Source organism: Akebia trifoliata, chromosome 4 (assembly GCF_017979445.1).
Source record: "Akebia trifoliata isolate Shusen 1 chromosome 4, ASM1797944v1, whole genome shotgun sequence".
Taxonomy (NCBI): Eukaryota; Viridiplantae; Streptophyta; class Magnoliopsida; order Ranunculales; family Lardizabalaceae; genus Akebia; species Akebia trifoliata.
In genome coordinates, this window is record NC_141378.1 from 39,699,395 (window position 1) to 39,715,788 (window position 16,394).

Here is a 16,394-nt window from a genome sequence, read left to right on the forward strand (position 1 = left end):
AATTATTTTTTAATTTTTTAATATAATTTTATTATATTTATATATATTTAGTGTAATTATATATTTATAGGGGTATTCTAGTAATTTTTATGCATTCTGGTTGCATTATCAACCTTAAGGGCATTCTGATCATTTTACCCTACTACAGCAGATTTTAGAAGCTGTATCAAACAGTAATTACCAGATTCTAGTCAACAGTACAACAGTTTTAAAAAGCTCTATCAAACAAGTTTTTCAGCTTTTCAGATTCTGACAGCAGATTTTGACAACAGAAGCTGACAGCAGATTTTGGCAGCTGAATCAATCGCCCTAGGTGGTGTTTGTTTGCGCTATTTTTCAGCGTTTATTACTGAAAAAAATTAAATTCAGCACTTTTGTCAAAATAGCGCGTTTGTTTACTCGTGCTTATTGCTGAAAATAAGTGAAAAAAATTCAGCACTATTTTGATGCTGAAAAAAAGTGCTGAAGCGGTAAGCACTTCTCTTTTTTCAACACGGACAAGTATGCCCTTTGTTTTTTTGAGCATGGACAAGTATGCCCTTATTCTTAAAAGGATATTACCTCTTATATCCCATGGATAAGTATATAAACACCCTACAAATTAATAAATCCACACCATAGCTAAATTATTTTGTCTTATATGGGTTAAAAGTTTTGGAATGAGTTGATTTTTGGTGAGGATGATCTCTACAATGAGGAGATTATCCTCACAAAAAATCAGCACATCTTAAAACTTCTAACCTTATCAAAACAAGTTCAAGAACCATAAATTGTTCATTTTTTTTTTTGAAAACTATTTTTAACAAGTTAGAAGTTTCAAAATAGGCTGATTTTTGGTGAGGATGATCTCTATATCATATAAACCATCCTTACTAAAAATTTGCTCATTCCAAAAACTTTAATCCATATAAAACAAAACAAAAAATGGCTATAGTGTGGGTTGCCCTTATTAATTCATAGGGTGCTTTTATAATTACACATCCTTCATTTCCATCGAATATTATTCATCCAAAATTAAGTTATTTTAAAATTGATTTCAAATTTTGGTGACTTGTATGACATTATTATTTTTAATTTGAAATTTGTGGGCTTTTATAAATAGAAATTATTATTTATAAATTGAAGATTTGAGTATTATTTATTATTTAAAAATAAATTATATTTTAATTTTATAAGAAATAATATATTTTATTGTGTTTGATAATAAATAAGCATTTGAAACATGTAAACAATGTATAATATGATTGTAAGGGTAACAAAGACAATTTATCAGTTTCAGCAATGTGTAACAAACATGATTCAGCATCTAAACAAACAACTTTTTCAGCACTTAAATTCAGCGCTTATGAGTTTCAGCGCTTAATGCTATTCAGCACTTATTTTTTTCAGTTTAACAAACAGCACCCTAGTGTTTGTTTTTTAAGCGCAATTTTGAGAAGCGGATGAAAGGAGCTTCTCACAACTGAGTTAAAAAAAAACGTCGAAGTGAAATGACGTAAATACCCTTCATCTAATAACATATTTCCAACGTAAGTCCGACTGTGTAAAACAGAACCCAATCGATCTCTCTCGTCTTCGTTCAACCTAAACCCCACAGACACCTCTAGGTTGTCATTGACGACGGCAGGCATCTCCGATTGACGCCATTGACAGAACCCACACAGCTCTCTCTCTCTCTCTCTCTCTCGCACAAGTTTCTTAATCGCATAGCTTCTCTTCTTCTCGTCTCTGTCGACAGAACCCACACGCTTTTAACTCGATCTCTTTCCTTCTCACTTCTGTTTTCGGCAACCTAACTCGATCTCTCTCGTTACTAATAACACTGCTTCTTCTTCTTTCCCTTTGTTTGTCAGACGTAATTCCACGTCTCTCTCTAAAGGTTTCGGTTTTTCTCCTTGAAAAGATCGATTAATTGGTCGACTAGGTTCCTTTGATCTTCATCTGGGTTCTTTAGGTGCGTTTTCTGAAGCTTGTTTTGTTGTTCGAATTGTTGCTTGTATTGTTTAGTAATTTTTGTTTGAATTTGTGTGGATGTTACTCACACAGGCATGATTTCATATATTTGTAAAATCAACTTGGAATTTTTCTGTTTGTAAATTAGCTACCCAACTCTCAGAATTAGCCAATTTCATATATTTGTAAAATAAGATACTCAATATGTTTCTGATTTAACAAAGTTTGGTATACATATTATCCTTCCTTTAATGAAAATTCCACATTGAGATAAGGAGGGGGTCATGTGTGTGCTCCAAAATATTCTTCCACCATATCACCCTAAACAATTCTTCTATAGATGATAAGTTTGACATAATCCCCCCACCCCACATACACAGTTTTTTTAACCCATAGAATATAGTTGATAATCAATGTATATAGTGTCGAATTAGTTGACTAAAGAAAAAACATGAGATCCTAAAATCCAACAGTTAAAATTTATATACAGATCCTATTGGTACTTATCTTGAGTCGTTCTTGGTGAATCCACATATACACACATGGATCTAGATAAAAATGACGGAGGAACAGATTACATTCTTCACTTCGATGATGATGTATTTCTAGCCAACACTTTTTAAAGTCTATGTCAATTTAAGCATATTAGATTATTTGTAGTGAATTCTATATGTTGAGTTCCAATATGATTGACAAGTTTTACCTATTTTTGTGAATTCTGTCCAACACAAGTTTCATGTACTATCGATAGATTTGAAAATAATGTAGATTATGACAAACAATTCTACTTTCTATTAATAAATTACAATATTGATGGATTTAACAGCCTACCATTCTTAGACGAATAATGTCAAATAAAATTTGTCTACTCATCAAACACAAAAACTTAAAAAAAAAAAAATGTATTTTAGTTTGGGTATTCAAATTAGCGCTTGACGGTCTTCTACCATCCAATGCCTTTCATTTTAGAATCAGGATCCAGAACGGTCTCTCGTTCCTATAGAATAGGAATGGTGTCTACGTGGCATATTTTGGTTGGACTTTAAAACTTGTCGGGCTCCTAAACAAGTCATTTTCTACATAGCACGCAGCCCAATGTGTTTTATCTCCAACCAAAAATTTCCACATAGAAACCATTTGTTGCCATAGGAATGGGGACACCGTTATTGAATCGTAACTCTTATTTTAAGTTACTAAAATGCCTCCTCTTCAGAACTTAGTCAATGATGTGTACATCTAATTTAATTTCTTTCATCTATGAAAATTCAACAAAATCCATGCTACCAAGTTCCAAGAGTCACATTGAAAAAAACCCTACGCTACAGATTGGATGTGCTAAGATTTATTGGAAATCAAGAAGAAACTAATCATATAAATAACAGATTAACAAAAATTAAATCAATCAGAAATTACTTCCCACATACTACTTTGAAGTCTTAGCCCTCTAACCCTAAGAAAATGGAACACACACATGTTTCTCAATCCCATTCAATTTTGGACATTTATGCCTAAAATTCAATCAGCTAAGATGAAATTATTACTCCTAAAAAATAAAATAAAATTCTCAAAACTCAATCAATGAAGAAATTTTGGAAGAGACAAAATCAAATACAATCATTCAGCAGATAAATAGCTTTCATGAACCCTAAAATCTTCAAATATAACTCACGTACCGAAACTGAACAATATTGAACCTAAGAAAGATTTTAGCAAACTTCAGAGGAAGATATCAAATCGTGTTAGGGTTAAGGTTAGTGGGAGATAGTTGGATAGCTTACTTTGAAGAAGGAGTTGCCAGGCTTCAGCTCTCTAGACGAAGGTAGAGTAGTTTACAGAAGAGAGAGAGAGTGTGAGTGAGAGAGATTTTCTTGGATAGAGAAACGAGCGTGTTTGACTGGAGGGAAAATACTTCCTTGGGCGAATCATTTGTCACGCAAACGATGTTGAGGCAAGTAATTTTTATTATTATTTATTTAAATATTATTATTATTATTATTATTATTATTATTATCATTATTTTGATAAGTGTAATATATTGAAAACGAAATAAAAGAGATTACAAAGAGGATGTGAGAGCCTCCCGAGGGATAGCAAGAAAATGAAAAGTTACAGTGTTAGTGAGTACATAAAAAATTCCATCTAAAAATAAAATCATCAAAAGTAATTTCTGCGAATTCTATGATATGTTTAGACCAAAGGTAAAGGAGGCCCAAGATATCCAAGACACCTGCATGAGAGCTTCTAGTCTTACCATTGAACACCTTGTTATGATACCTTGCCCACATCCTATTTGGGTGTACCATTGGGAGCTCCCTACAAGAGTATTAAAATTTGAGATGATATTGTTGAGAGATTGGAGAAAAGATTGAGTATGTGGAAGGTCAATTATCTATCAAAAGGAGGGAAAGTGATTTTAATTAAAAGCACCTTATCGAGTATTCCGATTTACTTTCTCTCGTTATTCACACTTCCGAGGCCCGTGGAAATTAGACTAGAAAGGCTCATGAGGAATTTTTTGTGGAATGACAATAGTGGAAAAAGGAAGTATCATTTGGTCAGATGGAAGGTGATTTGCATGCCTAAGGAGAACGGGGGGTTGGGTATAAGGGGCCTTAGATTAGCTAATAGAGCGCTCCTAAGCAACTGGTTTTGGAGATTGGGTAAGGAGAGGGGTAGGCTTTGGATAAAGGTCATAATGGCTAGGTATGGAGAGAGGAGACTAGGTTGGTATAGCGGCGAGTCGAAACTCGTATGAGTGTAGTGTGTGGAAAGGAGTCCAAAAAGTGAGGGAGGATTTTGAGAAAGGGATAAGGTTCAAAGTTGGTTTAGGAGACAGAATCAGATTTTGGGAAGATAGCTAGTGCGACATATCGTCTCTGGCATCTCAATTTCCATCTTTGTACGCTTGTTTTATTAAGAAGAATTGCTCTATCCGGCAGTGTATGATTCGCAACAAGTCCAACCCTACTTGGGATTTGGAGTTCAGGAGAAACTTCAATGACTGGGAGCTAACTGACGTGACATCTTTCCTCGATCTTTTGCAAATATTTCATCTCAACGATAGCGAATAGGATAAGTGGGAATGGATAAGGGCGAAGGATTTGAGATTCTCAGTCAGGTCCTTCCATGAGTGGTTGACTCCTACTGCAGAACGATCCCTCTCAGGTACAATCATTTGGTCCAAGTCAGTCCCCTCTAAAGTATCCTTTTTCATTTGGTTGGCTTCCTGTGGTAGAATTCTAACGATGGACAATTTAATTACCTGGGGTTAGATCACCCCCAATTGTTGTCCCCTTTGCTTGAGGGAAGGGGAATATGTTGATCATATTCTAATGCATTGTTCCTTTTCTTATAATATTTGGTCTTATTTTCTTGGTCTATTCCGTATTAATTGGGTCTTTCCTCGGAAGTTTTCCTCCTTGTTAATTGAATGAACCAGTAATGTTTTCCACACCAGGAAAAGGTTCATGTGGGTTATGCTTCCCTCGATTATTGCTTGAGGGGTATAGAACGAGAGAAATAACAGGGTGTTCAATAGTAAGACTAGAAAGTCTCAAGCAGGTGTCTTAGAGATCTTGGGCCTCCTTTACCTTTGGTCTAAACAGAACATAGAATTCGCGGAAATTACTTTTGATGATTTTATTTTTAGATGGAATTTTTTATGTAATCAATAACGTTGTAACTTTTCGTTTTCTTGTTATCCCTCGTGAGGCTCTCACGTCCTCTTTGTAATCTCTTTTATTTTGTTTTCAATATATTACACTTATCAAAGTAATAATAATAATAATATTTAAATAAATAATAAAAAAATTACTTGCCTCAACATCGTTTGCGTGACAAATGATTCGCCCAAGGAAGTATTTTTCCTCCAGTCAAACACGCTCGTTTCTCTATCCAAGAAAATCTCTCTCTCTCTCTCTCTCCTTTGTAAACTCCTCTACTTTCGTTTGGAGAGCTGAAGTCTGGCAGCTCCTCCTTCAAAGTAAGCTATCCAACTATCTCCCACTAACCCTAACACGATTTGATATCTTCTTCTGAAGTTTTCTAAAATCTTTCTTAGGTTCAATATTGTTCGGTTTCGGTACGTTAGTTATATTTGAAGATTTTAGGGTTCATGAAAGCTATTTAACCGCTGTATGGTTGTGTTTTTTTCCAAAATTTCTCCATTGATTGGGCTATGAGATTTTATTTTTATTTTTTAGGAGTAATAATTTCACCTTAGCTGATTGAATTTTAGGCATAAATGTCCAAAATTGAATGGGATTGAGAAACATGTGTGTGTTCCATTTTCTTAGTGTTAGAGGGTTCAGACCTCAAAGTAGTGTGTGGGAAATAATTTCTGATTGATTTGATTTTTGTTAATCTGTTATTTATATGATTAGTTTCTCCTTGATTTCCAATAAATCTTAGCACATCCAATCTGTAGCGTAGGGTTTTTTCAATGTGACTCTTGGAACTTGGTAGCATGGATTTTGTTGAATTTTCATAGATGAAAGAAATTAAATTAGATGTACACTTCATCGACTAAGTTCTGAAGAGGAGGCATTTTAGTAACTTAAAATAAGAGTTACGATCCAGAAACGGTATCCCCATTCCTATGGCAACAAATGGTTTCTAAGTGGAATTTTTTTGGTTGGAGATAAAAACACATTGGGCTGCATGCTATGTGCTATGTAGAAAATGGCTTGTTTAGGAGCCCGACGTGTTTTAAAGTCCAACCAAAACATGCCACATAGACACCATTCCTATTCTATAGGAATGAGAGACCGTTCTGGATCTTGATTCTAAAATAAAAGGCATTGGATGGCAGAAGACCGTCAATGCCCAAACCAAATTACCTTTTTTTTTTTTTTTTTTTCCAGTTTTTGTGTTTGATGAGTAGACAAATTTTATTTGAAACAAAGAGGAAGGAGATCAATCGATCTACCCAAAGTATAGGCAAAGATTTATTTTTTGATAAGTTGAAATTTGATTGAAAAATGAGAAAGCTAAACAAAGAAGATAGAAAACGAAGCCCCCTTAGGCCACCTTTAGGTTAAAAAAAAAACCACCACCCAACAACAAAATCCTCAAAAAAGATCCCTTTTAATACTTTAAAAACCTTCCCCCAAGAGAACAAAGCCCTAAAATGGATAAGATGAGATCATGTATATGTTGTTCCTTTCCCTCAAAAGTTCTACTATTTCTTCCCTTTCAAATCCCCCAACAAATGGCAAAAGGAAGCAAAGTATAGACAAAGATTAGGTAAAAAAAATATTTAAAAAAAAAACATTTAAGACACATATTGGAGACCCAAAAGCAACCGGAAGCCACCCAAGACCTGCAATATTTCAGAAACTACACAATCCAACCTTAATAAGAAATCCTAGAAAAACACCCCTTTAAATTCCTTATAAACCTTACACCAAAAAAAAAAAAAACAGACAACCCATGGCACTAATGATCACCAACCCAAGTTACTATTCTAGCTTTACTGTCAATGGTACAGGCTATCGTACTATTATTGTTAAAAACAATCCAGAATAGGACCTTGAACTTACTTTTACTAGATACTAGCGAAGGAAGCACCATTCAAACTTTAAATGTAATGTGGAGTATGGAATTTCTAATTGTAGCCTGTTCAAATTGGTGGCTCATCAAATGATCATTAAATCATTAAACCAATCGAGTTATCTTTATATAGGTCATTTGTGAGTTTGGATTGCCAGAAAGTGGGGAATCCGTTACTAGATGCTAGTGAAGGAAGCACCATTTGAACCATAAATGTAATGTAGACCATTTTGAATTTCTTTTTATAGTCTATCCAGTAGGTGGCACATAAAAAATGATCACTGAACTGGGCTTAGACGCGTAGCACAGTTGGTTTGACTCATTGCATAACAACTTTGAGGTCAACTTACCCATAAAAAAAATGATCATTGAACCAATCAACTTATCTTCATATAGGTCATATACAAGTCTGGATTGCCAAAAAGTGAGAAATTCTTATATAAATCGACTACTAATATCTTAACTATACTTCTCAAGTTATGTCTCTAATGCGTTTCTCTTCAGCATTGATCTCCAAGAGTCTCCATTAATGGAACTATAATGACACTTTGACACTCAAATGAGAAGCTAGCATACTATGGATTAGTGAAGGGCGACGGAATGAAAATCCCTACCTTAAGTAATCAATCCGGTCTTTAGAAGCTAATGACCTCTTTAGCTAGTTTAAGAGCAATTGGTGCACATTCCACTCTTTTTCGGAACACCACTTAGAATCCCCCAAACCTATTTTCTTTGACCCAATAAGTTAGTTGCTGCTTTTCAACTAATTTATTCGAGAGGTCTATGTGCTTGAGAAAGATTTTTTGTAAAGGAATATAAAAATAAGTGCATATTAAATTGTTGGTTCAAGAAAGATCTTATATGGAGAGGGAGATGTGCCTGAGATTCAAAGGTTTTATGTGATGTTGGGGTGTTAGATTGGGAGTCTTCTGTCTTTGTATTTGGGCCTTCCCTTAGGAGCCCCCTACAACTCCTCTAGGATTTGGGATGAGGTGGTTGAAAGGGTTGAAAAAAGATTGAGCAACTAGAAGGCCAAGTATCTTTTAAAAGGGGGGAAGTTAGTTTTTCTTAAGAGCACCTTGGCGAGTATTCCAACTTACTTTTTGTCATTTTTCTCTATCCCTAGGTTAGAGGTTAGTGGAAGGGAGGATTGAGAATTTAATGAGGGACTTTCTTTGGAATGATTAGGAGAGCAATAGGAAGTTTCACCTGGTCAAGTGGAAACTAATCTTTTCTCCTAAGAAAAATGAAGTGTTGGGAATCAGGGGATTAAAAATAACCAATAAGGCTCGGTTAGGGGAGTGGTTATGGAGGTTCGGAGAAGAGAGGGAGTTTATGGAGAAAAGTGATTGAATCGAAGTATGGGGAGAAGAATGGTGGGTGGGAGAGTGGAGAGGTGAAAGGTTCTTACGATTATGGGGTGTGGAAAGGTATTTTGAAGTTGTCTCAACAGTTCACTAGAGAGGTCAGATTTAAGGTTGGTAAGGGGGATAAGATCTGCTCTTGGGAACATGGTTGGTGTGGGGATGCTCCTTTATCCGTGCAATTCTCTTTGTTGTATGCAGCTTCTTTGAAGCAGTCCCAGACTGTTAAGGAGTGTATGACTTGCAATGGGATTGATCTCGGCTAGAACTTGGATTCAAGAGAAATTTTAATGATTGAGAGATTGTCGAAGTAGCTTATCTCCTAGAGCTTCTCAATTCTCATCATCTGAATGTCAATGAAGAAGATATGAGGGAGTGGGGTGGAAATAAGTACAAAAAATTCTCTGTGAAAGTATTCCATCGTGTTGTCTTGCTTTCTTCTACTATAACCGGTCTCCACAATTTGGTTGTCCTTAGTTTCTAACAAGATTTCTTTCTTTACTTGGTGGGCCTCCCTTAGGAAAATGAGTTTCTATGTTCCAAATCTTTGCATCCTTTGCAAATCTAGCAGAGAATCGGGTAATCACATTTTCATTCATTGTGTCTTTGCCTGTAAAACTTGGGTTCACTTTCTCTCTCTTATCTAGATCGTTGGAGTGTTTTCTTTGAATGTGGAATCTCTTTTTTTGGGGGTGGAATTTCAATATCTTTTCTAGCAGGAAGAGGTATCTCTGGGCCATCATTCCTTTTGCCATTGCTAGATAAAGAGTATTTTTCATGTAAAGACATATTTGAAAAGGAGGAGCTGACCCGAGATGTGACATTGGATATTACGGGCCTTCTCTACTTTTGGTGCAAGTTGAATAAAGAGTTTGATGGGGTGTTCTTCGAAAATTTTGTGTTTAGATGGGATGATCTTTGTTCTTAGTTGGCACCTTGTTTAGTGGGGTGGTTTTTGTTGTTTATTTGCTTTTGTCTTGCTCTTTTGTTTTTGGCTTTAGGGTTTGTGGTAACAATTCATGCAAGTTACTTGATGCATATGTGTTTTGTTATAAACGCACAATTTTTAAAAAATCCCACCTTAGACTTGTGAGGTTAACACCTTTAGCCGAGGCATTTAATCTTGATCTCGAGGTTTAAGTCTCTACTTGTTTATAAAGGCGTATGTCTTTCTCAAGACTCCACGGGCAAATGCTTTGGATGATCATATGTAGATATATATTGAAAATTTCTCTTTGGTTTCACCAAAATAGTTGTCCTATTGCTTTTATGCCCAACGTAAGTTGATGAAGTAAGTTTGAATAATCTTTTTCTTCTCGTTAACATTAGTAAATTCGACATGTATGGTTTGGGTGGTTACAAGCATTTTCCAATGGAATCGTGTATTGTTGTGGAGAGACCAAAAATTTTGTAACACCAATTTTTTGAAAAACACGCGCGTTTGTGATACGGATGAAGATTTTGAGATTGACACAATGAACTCTAAAATAAGTCATCAATTTCATGATTGACAACATCATTATGTTTGCTAAAATTTTACCTTGTCTACTTGTTGGGTCAAACCAATCGAGGATCAATACAATATTGGTATATTATATACTCAATTGGAAGTTCATAAATAATAAATATGCTACGAGAACAGGTAAAAATCTTTAGATGGAAAAGGAGAGTTATTACTTCATGAACACATTATGCTGTCGTGGTGTGGTGAGGTGGCCAAGACCATGCCTCAAGTAACGGTCTTGAATTTGAGTCCCCTATTAGGGGTCACCCTCAAGGATTTATCCAAGAAATTACCTAGTGCGTGTGGGGGGAGGGGACTGCACATGCCTCAAGGATTCGTCGGGCCTCTTAGAGCACCCGACTAATCCTCGGGGCACGTGCAGTCCCCTCCCCGCACATTTTTGGTTTTACACTCCTCGAGATTTGTTTTTTTAGTAAGATGTTTCATTAGGTCTTCTCTGAAAAATCTATTCTTCTATGCTAATAATGATGCCACTATGCTACCAATGGCGCCTGCCACAGACACCAATGATTAAGTTAGATGGTTATTCAGAGAAAGAGTTGCAAAAGTTTTCTAGAGTGAGAGAATGGATTTTCACTCCTTTAGTTGGGGAAGACCTATTATTATAGACTTATAGTGAGGGACTGAAGGTCTTTAGTTATGATGGAGGACCATTACGCTTTGATTCGTAACTGCCCTCCCATCATGCTCCCCACTTCGTAGCATCCCAATTAGGTAACTTCCCACTAGCCAAGCATCATGTCAAATGACAACATGGATGGGGAGGTGCAAATCTCTAAGCTTTGAGATGTGATGCCTCAAGATTTGCATTGAAATAAATCACAGATCCAAGCTACATTGTTCATGGGTGTGCATCCAGATCCAAGTTTTCTTGCTTCTGAATGTATTCGTAAGTACAAGCTCATACCTTGGATTTATGAGGAGGCAAGTTTAAGAATCCAAGGTGAAGGTGCCAATGTGCTGAGTTGGTTAAAGTTTGTGAGTGTTGAGACCACGACTTGGGATCAAAACCCACCTTCACCTACTAATGTCTGACCACTAACCCGCTTGCATATAAAAAATATTGAATAATCTGAGGTGGTTGTAAGCCGGGGCGGCTTGATCTGAGATACTCATAGCTCTTAGGGAAAGTTGTTCATGGTTAGGTGGAAATTGGGAGGACCTCAACATCTAGGTCTCAGCTGGCCATAATTTCTTGGAAGTTGTTAGGGCTTTGATTCGAAGGGGCAGTTTGGTAGTGAAAGAGAGAAAGAGCAAAGCATTGGAATGGTTGACGGCCAAGGTGTAACAACACAGATAGATGTTGCATGAATCCTAAGGAGACGTGTGGACGATGGATAAGGGTCGCAAGAGATTGATTCCCGCACTTGAGATGTGTGATTTTTATGGTAAATCATAGAGGAAGAGATCATAACTCTTATTTCTTTCTTTATATTTACTGTTGATTCTTTTATTTGAATTTTTCATGATTTGTAGAATTGTTTTGTTTTCTAAATAAGGCTTACACTTAGTACTGCCTTCAGCCTTGAAGCTTACACCTCTCCTCACGCCACATTTTTTAACACGTTGTATATGCATACCCATATGTATCATGCTCATAAATATGCAAATATATGGTAAATGTTCACGTTATATACACATAAAAAAAGGAATGTTACCACCTCTGAATTTTTGGATGCAACTGTGTGACAAAACCTTTTAGTTACTGTTCTCAATGGTCTAGGGGTGTATGGTTCAGATTCTAGAATCCGATTTTGGGCAAGAATTGGACTTTAAAATCCAATGAATGTTTCTGATTCTGTAGCTGGCTGTTCATAATCAGGCATCAAAATTGTCTAAAATCAGAAATGGTCATGAGGTTGTTTCTCACAATTCTTGTGCGAAACCGTATCCATCATTTTTGCACTAGGAATGATGGAATGAATGTGCATGATAAACTCTCTCTCCTCTTTCTCTGGAAAAAAAAATCTTATCCATCTTCTTCTCTACCTGAAATCTGATGTTCGTTTCACTGACCACTGTTCATCATTCTCAATCATTGACCTTCTTTCGCTGTTCTCCATTCATCTACTATTGTCCTCCGTCTGATCTTACAGGTAACCGTACCCCTTCCTTTAATTTTAAATTTTAAATTAAATTTTTTTTTTTTTTAAATCCACGAATTCTTTGATCACAGATCCATGGAATGGGAGTCTGAACACTCTTCTTGTTCATTTATGTCATATTTTCTCTTTTCGAAATGGAGTGGTGGCTTTTGAGAGATCTACAGGAGGTGTAGATGTTACGTTCAATTTTGTAGTGATTGCGGAGAGATAGAAACGGATTAGTAGATATTTCTCTATCTTGCATTTTATAATTATATTTGATATTCCCTTGGATGATCAATCTATGATGCATGAATCGTTTTATTTACAGATGAGCAGATATCTCTTATTGGGTTTTGACAGTTTCATGTTGGAATAAGTTCATAAGGTCCCTGGTTTAGCAGTCAATTCTATCTGCTTCGTGGATGCCCAGCCTTCATCCTTGTTAAAAAATTCTGTGTACACAATCATGACAGTGCTGCTGCACTTGATCTTTTTCTATGAACCAGTAAATGCTTTTTACCATGGTTTTAAATCTTGCTTCTCTTCACAAACGGTACCGAGACGAGTCATCTCGCTATCCCATCTCACTACTTTATAACCATGTTTTCACCTCTCACTTATATTTTCAAGTGTTGAATTTTTATTTGTTTATTTATTTTTATTTTGGAAATTGTTAGCTATTTTCTAGGGGTTTTTCCTTTTTGGTTGGGTTTCTTCATTGGTGTTAGTTGGGGTTCTTCGTATTGGTGTTTCTCATCATTGATTGACCTGAAGCTCTAGATGCTAAGAGAGAAATTTTCTTACTCGGTCCATTTTGGCGGAACAGAAACACCTTTAAAGGCAATGTCAAGCTTTGAATGCTAATGGACTCACGTCAAAATATCTTTTTTTATTAGTAAAAATTTCATTCAAGAGCGGTTGAGATGACCAGCTAACAACAATACAAAGATAGTTGTATTGGACACAATTAGCCGTATGAAATTTGACAAATCCAATCCCATCTCACCAAGAAATCCTCATGTGTAATGCCTGATACAAACACAACTCCAGGTTCATGGCATAGCCTAAAACTGCAAATTCAGATTTTTGAGTTACTATCGGTGTCAAATATTGAGGGAATCTGTGGAGCCTATTTTTTATTGTTTCTTTCGTTTAGGCCATGGTGAAGGTGAGTTGCGGGCTTCTATCATTGGTTTCTAGCTCAAGAACTTCTCCTGATATTTTGTAGCAACTCACATCAAAATTCTCTCATATTTTCTGCGATTCTCATAATCTAATACTAGAGCATTAGAGATGAAACATGCAATTTTTTTTTACTCTGAATGAGTTGTGGAGTACTCTAGTGTGGGACTTAAAAAGTACATTTTGTAGCAACTCACATCAAAATTCTCTCTCAACGATTCTGCCATTCTCATAATCTAATGCTAGAGCATTAGAGATGAAACATGCAATTTTTTTACTCTGAATGAGTTGTGGAGTACTCAAGTGTGGGACTTAAAAAGTACATTGTGACATTTCTAAACTAACTTGCTAATGATATTAGTAGCTGTCTTAATAATGTAATGTTACTTTGCCCAAATGCTTCAGTGAGTATAAGAATTGTTTTGCTAATTTTTTTTAACCCTATAAGAATAGGAATGATGTGTAGTTCACACCTAATTTGGTGTGTTGAAGCCGTGGGACTTGCCAGAAGGATGCTGTTGAGGAATTTTAGGTTTGATTAATAATCTTCCTCCCCTAAAATTGAGTGAAATTAAGGCGAAAAATGACGAGTAAAAAATATTTGCCAAATAAATGGTGTTTCATTACCTATGGCCAACACATAAACTGCCTAAATACGAATATAAGTAGATAAATTTGGTGAATAATTATAGGTAGGTCTTCTCAACCTCCTTTCTCTTTTCATGAATAATTTTGTACAAAAGTTGGTGAATAATTATAGTTGGAAAATGGCATTAGAGTTGTCCGATAATGGCCAACTAGAAATTATAGTTGCATTTGGGTTGTTTCACAATGGCTAACAATTTATTGGATGTGTATTTCTGCTTATTTTTCTATAAAATCAGTTTCTGGAAACAATGTCAGCCAAACGTAATTCTAATTCTGGAATGTAAAATCAGTTTCAAGTAGCAGTATAGCCAAACCAGATTGTATGAAATCGAAGTAGTCATGATCATACTCACCAAATTCCGCAACTTATTGAGAAAGTTGTGAATTTTTTAATTGCATCTTTTTCAATAAATCGAGACTTTTACAAACTTCGAGATTAAATAGGGAAAAAAATAAAGGATCATTTTAATGCAATAATAGGGGACGATGACCTTGAGAAAGATGATGGTGACCATTTTACCGATAAACCGACAGATCATGAGGATGACATTGAATTTGATGATTATGACCGATTGATGAATCCTAACTTAAGACTCATTATTGAAATCTTTTTTATATTTTGAATTATGTAAACCTTGAATGTGTTGCGAACTTGTGGTTACCTTTTGTGCTTTGTATGGATGGTATTGGTATAGGTTTTGGTGATTTATTATTGTAGTTTAATATGTGATTTGATGATATACTTCAAGAACACCATTTCATAGGAGAAATTATACAATCCTAAGTTTGATTTTTTTTCCCCAATTATTTTACCGAATTTTCCCTAATGGTTTCCACAGGGCAACACATTTGATACAGAATTCTAACTTCTTAGTTATTAATTATAGATCATTCAAGTTCCTTCTCATCCTATCCATTCTTTGTTAGCTTGGCAGTAAAGGCTGTATCGTGATAGAAGCTTGAACCATGCTTCTGTCTGGCAAGACCTCCATCCAGAATACCCACTATGAAATTCTATCTGTGAAGGAGGACGCGAGTTACGAAGATATTCGTGCAAGCTACAGATCTGCTGTCCTTAATTCTCATCCCGATAAATTACAAGGGATAACTGAAACATCTGATCCTCAACATGAATTACAAGAAAGATTTCTGAAGGTACAGAAGGCATGGGAAATCCTTAGTGATTCAAGGTCACGTGAGTTTTACGATCGTGAGCTTCGGGCTTCAAGGCAGGATACAGAAACTGCAGAAGATGTCAGCTTAGATGAGATGACGGTCGAAGATGTTGGGGAGGTTTTGGAGTTATTTTACCAATGCAGGTGTGGTGACTACTTTGCGATTGATTCCGCAGAGTTGAAGGAGATGGGTTGTTCTTTGGAGAAGGGCAGGACCAAAATATTGTTAAAGAGATGTGATGCCATGCCAACATGTGTTATTATTCCGTGCGGGTCCTGCTCACTAAAAATCTGTTTGAAGATTGATGCAGGTTTTTAGTTTGGGGTGCGACATTGTTGGTTGAAGCAGGACTTCAATCTGATTCTAACCTAACCTGACATTGGGCCTGTTGTGCTCGATCTGAGGCTTACCTGAGCTGCTCATTTCTAAGCTCCGAAGTGGCTTATAAGTGTGGGTCTGCCCGTCTGCATGTATGAGCGTAAAACATGATTGTGCATTTTGATATTTTGCAATTGTTGGAATAACTTCCGATGCCCATCAAATGGATCGTAATATGTTTTTTCCCACCAAATTTTGTTTTGTTTTATTTGTTAGTTTTGGAATATATTGGACCCATAGTGACCAAGTTTGGATTCAGTAATTATTTGGCGGGTGTGAGTGATTGGTTAAATTCGGACACATCCATGAAAGTTTCAGAAGAAGTTTGGGAATTATATGAATGACATTTTTTTGGTTTCTACTCCCAAACCACCCATCGTCAACCTCCCTGAAAGCCCTATCTTGCTCTTGAGATTTGAACATTGAGGAAGATAGAATCTTGAGGTTGAAGGGTAAAAATTTGATGGACAACAATTAAGTAGGTTAAAAATTCAATTTATTAGGACATTAGTTTTCTTTTATTGTACTGAG

The 16,394-nt window shown here is 35.9% G+C and overlaps 1 protein-coding gene across 3 annotated transcripts; it reads left to right on the top strand.

The window, feature by feature from the left end:
* Window positions 1-1,546: 1,546 nt before the first annotated feature.
* On the top strand, window positions 1,547-16,121 carry LOC147404940 (DNAJ heat shock N-terminal domain-containing protein). Of its 3 annotated transcripts, XM_086441066.1 has the most exons (3): window positions 1,547-1,954; window positions 12,808-12,984; window positions 15,237-16,121. In XM_086441066.1, the coding sequence occupies exon 3, from the start codon at window positions 15,276-15,278 to the stop codon at window positions 15,801-15,803; it is 528 nt and encodes a 175-aa protein (XP_086297192.1). In that variant the 5' UTR covers window positions 1,547-1,954; window positions 12,808-12,984; window positions 15,237-15,275; the 3' UTR covers window positions 15,804-16,121. The 3 variants fall into 3 exon arrangements, with proteins under 3 accessions (XP_086297192.1, XP_086297191.1, XP_086297190.1); XM_086441065.1 differs by lacking the exon at window positions 12,808-12,984 and having other exon boundaries at window positions 1,548-1,954; window positions 15,245-16,121; XM_086441064.1 differs by lacking the exon at window positions 12,808-12,984 and having other exon boundaries at window positions 1,549-1,954.
* The last annotated feature ends 273 nt before the right edge of the window (window positions 16,122-16,394 follow it).

Excerpts from the sequence above, each read along its gene's own strand:
- LOC147404940 (XM_086441066.1), top strand. The coding sequence starts at position 15,276 with ATGCTTCTGTCTGGCAAGACCTCCATCCAGAATACCCACTATGAAATT.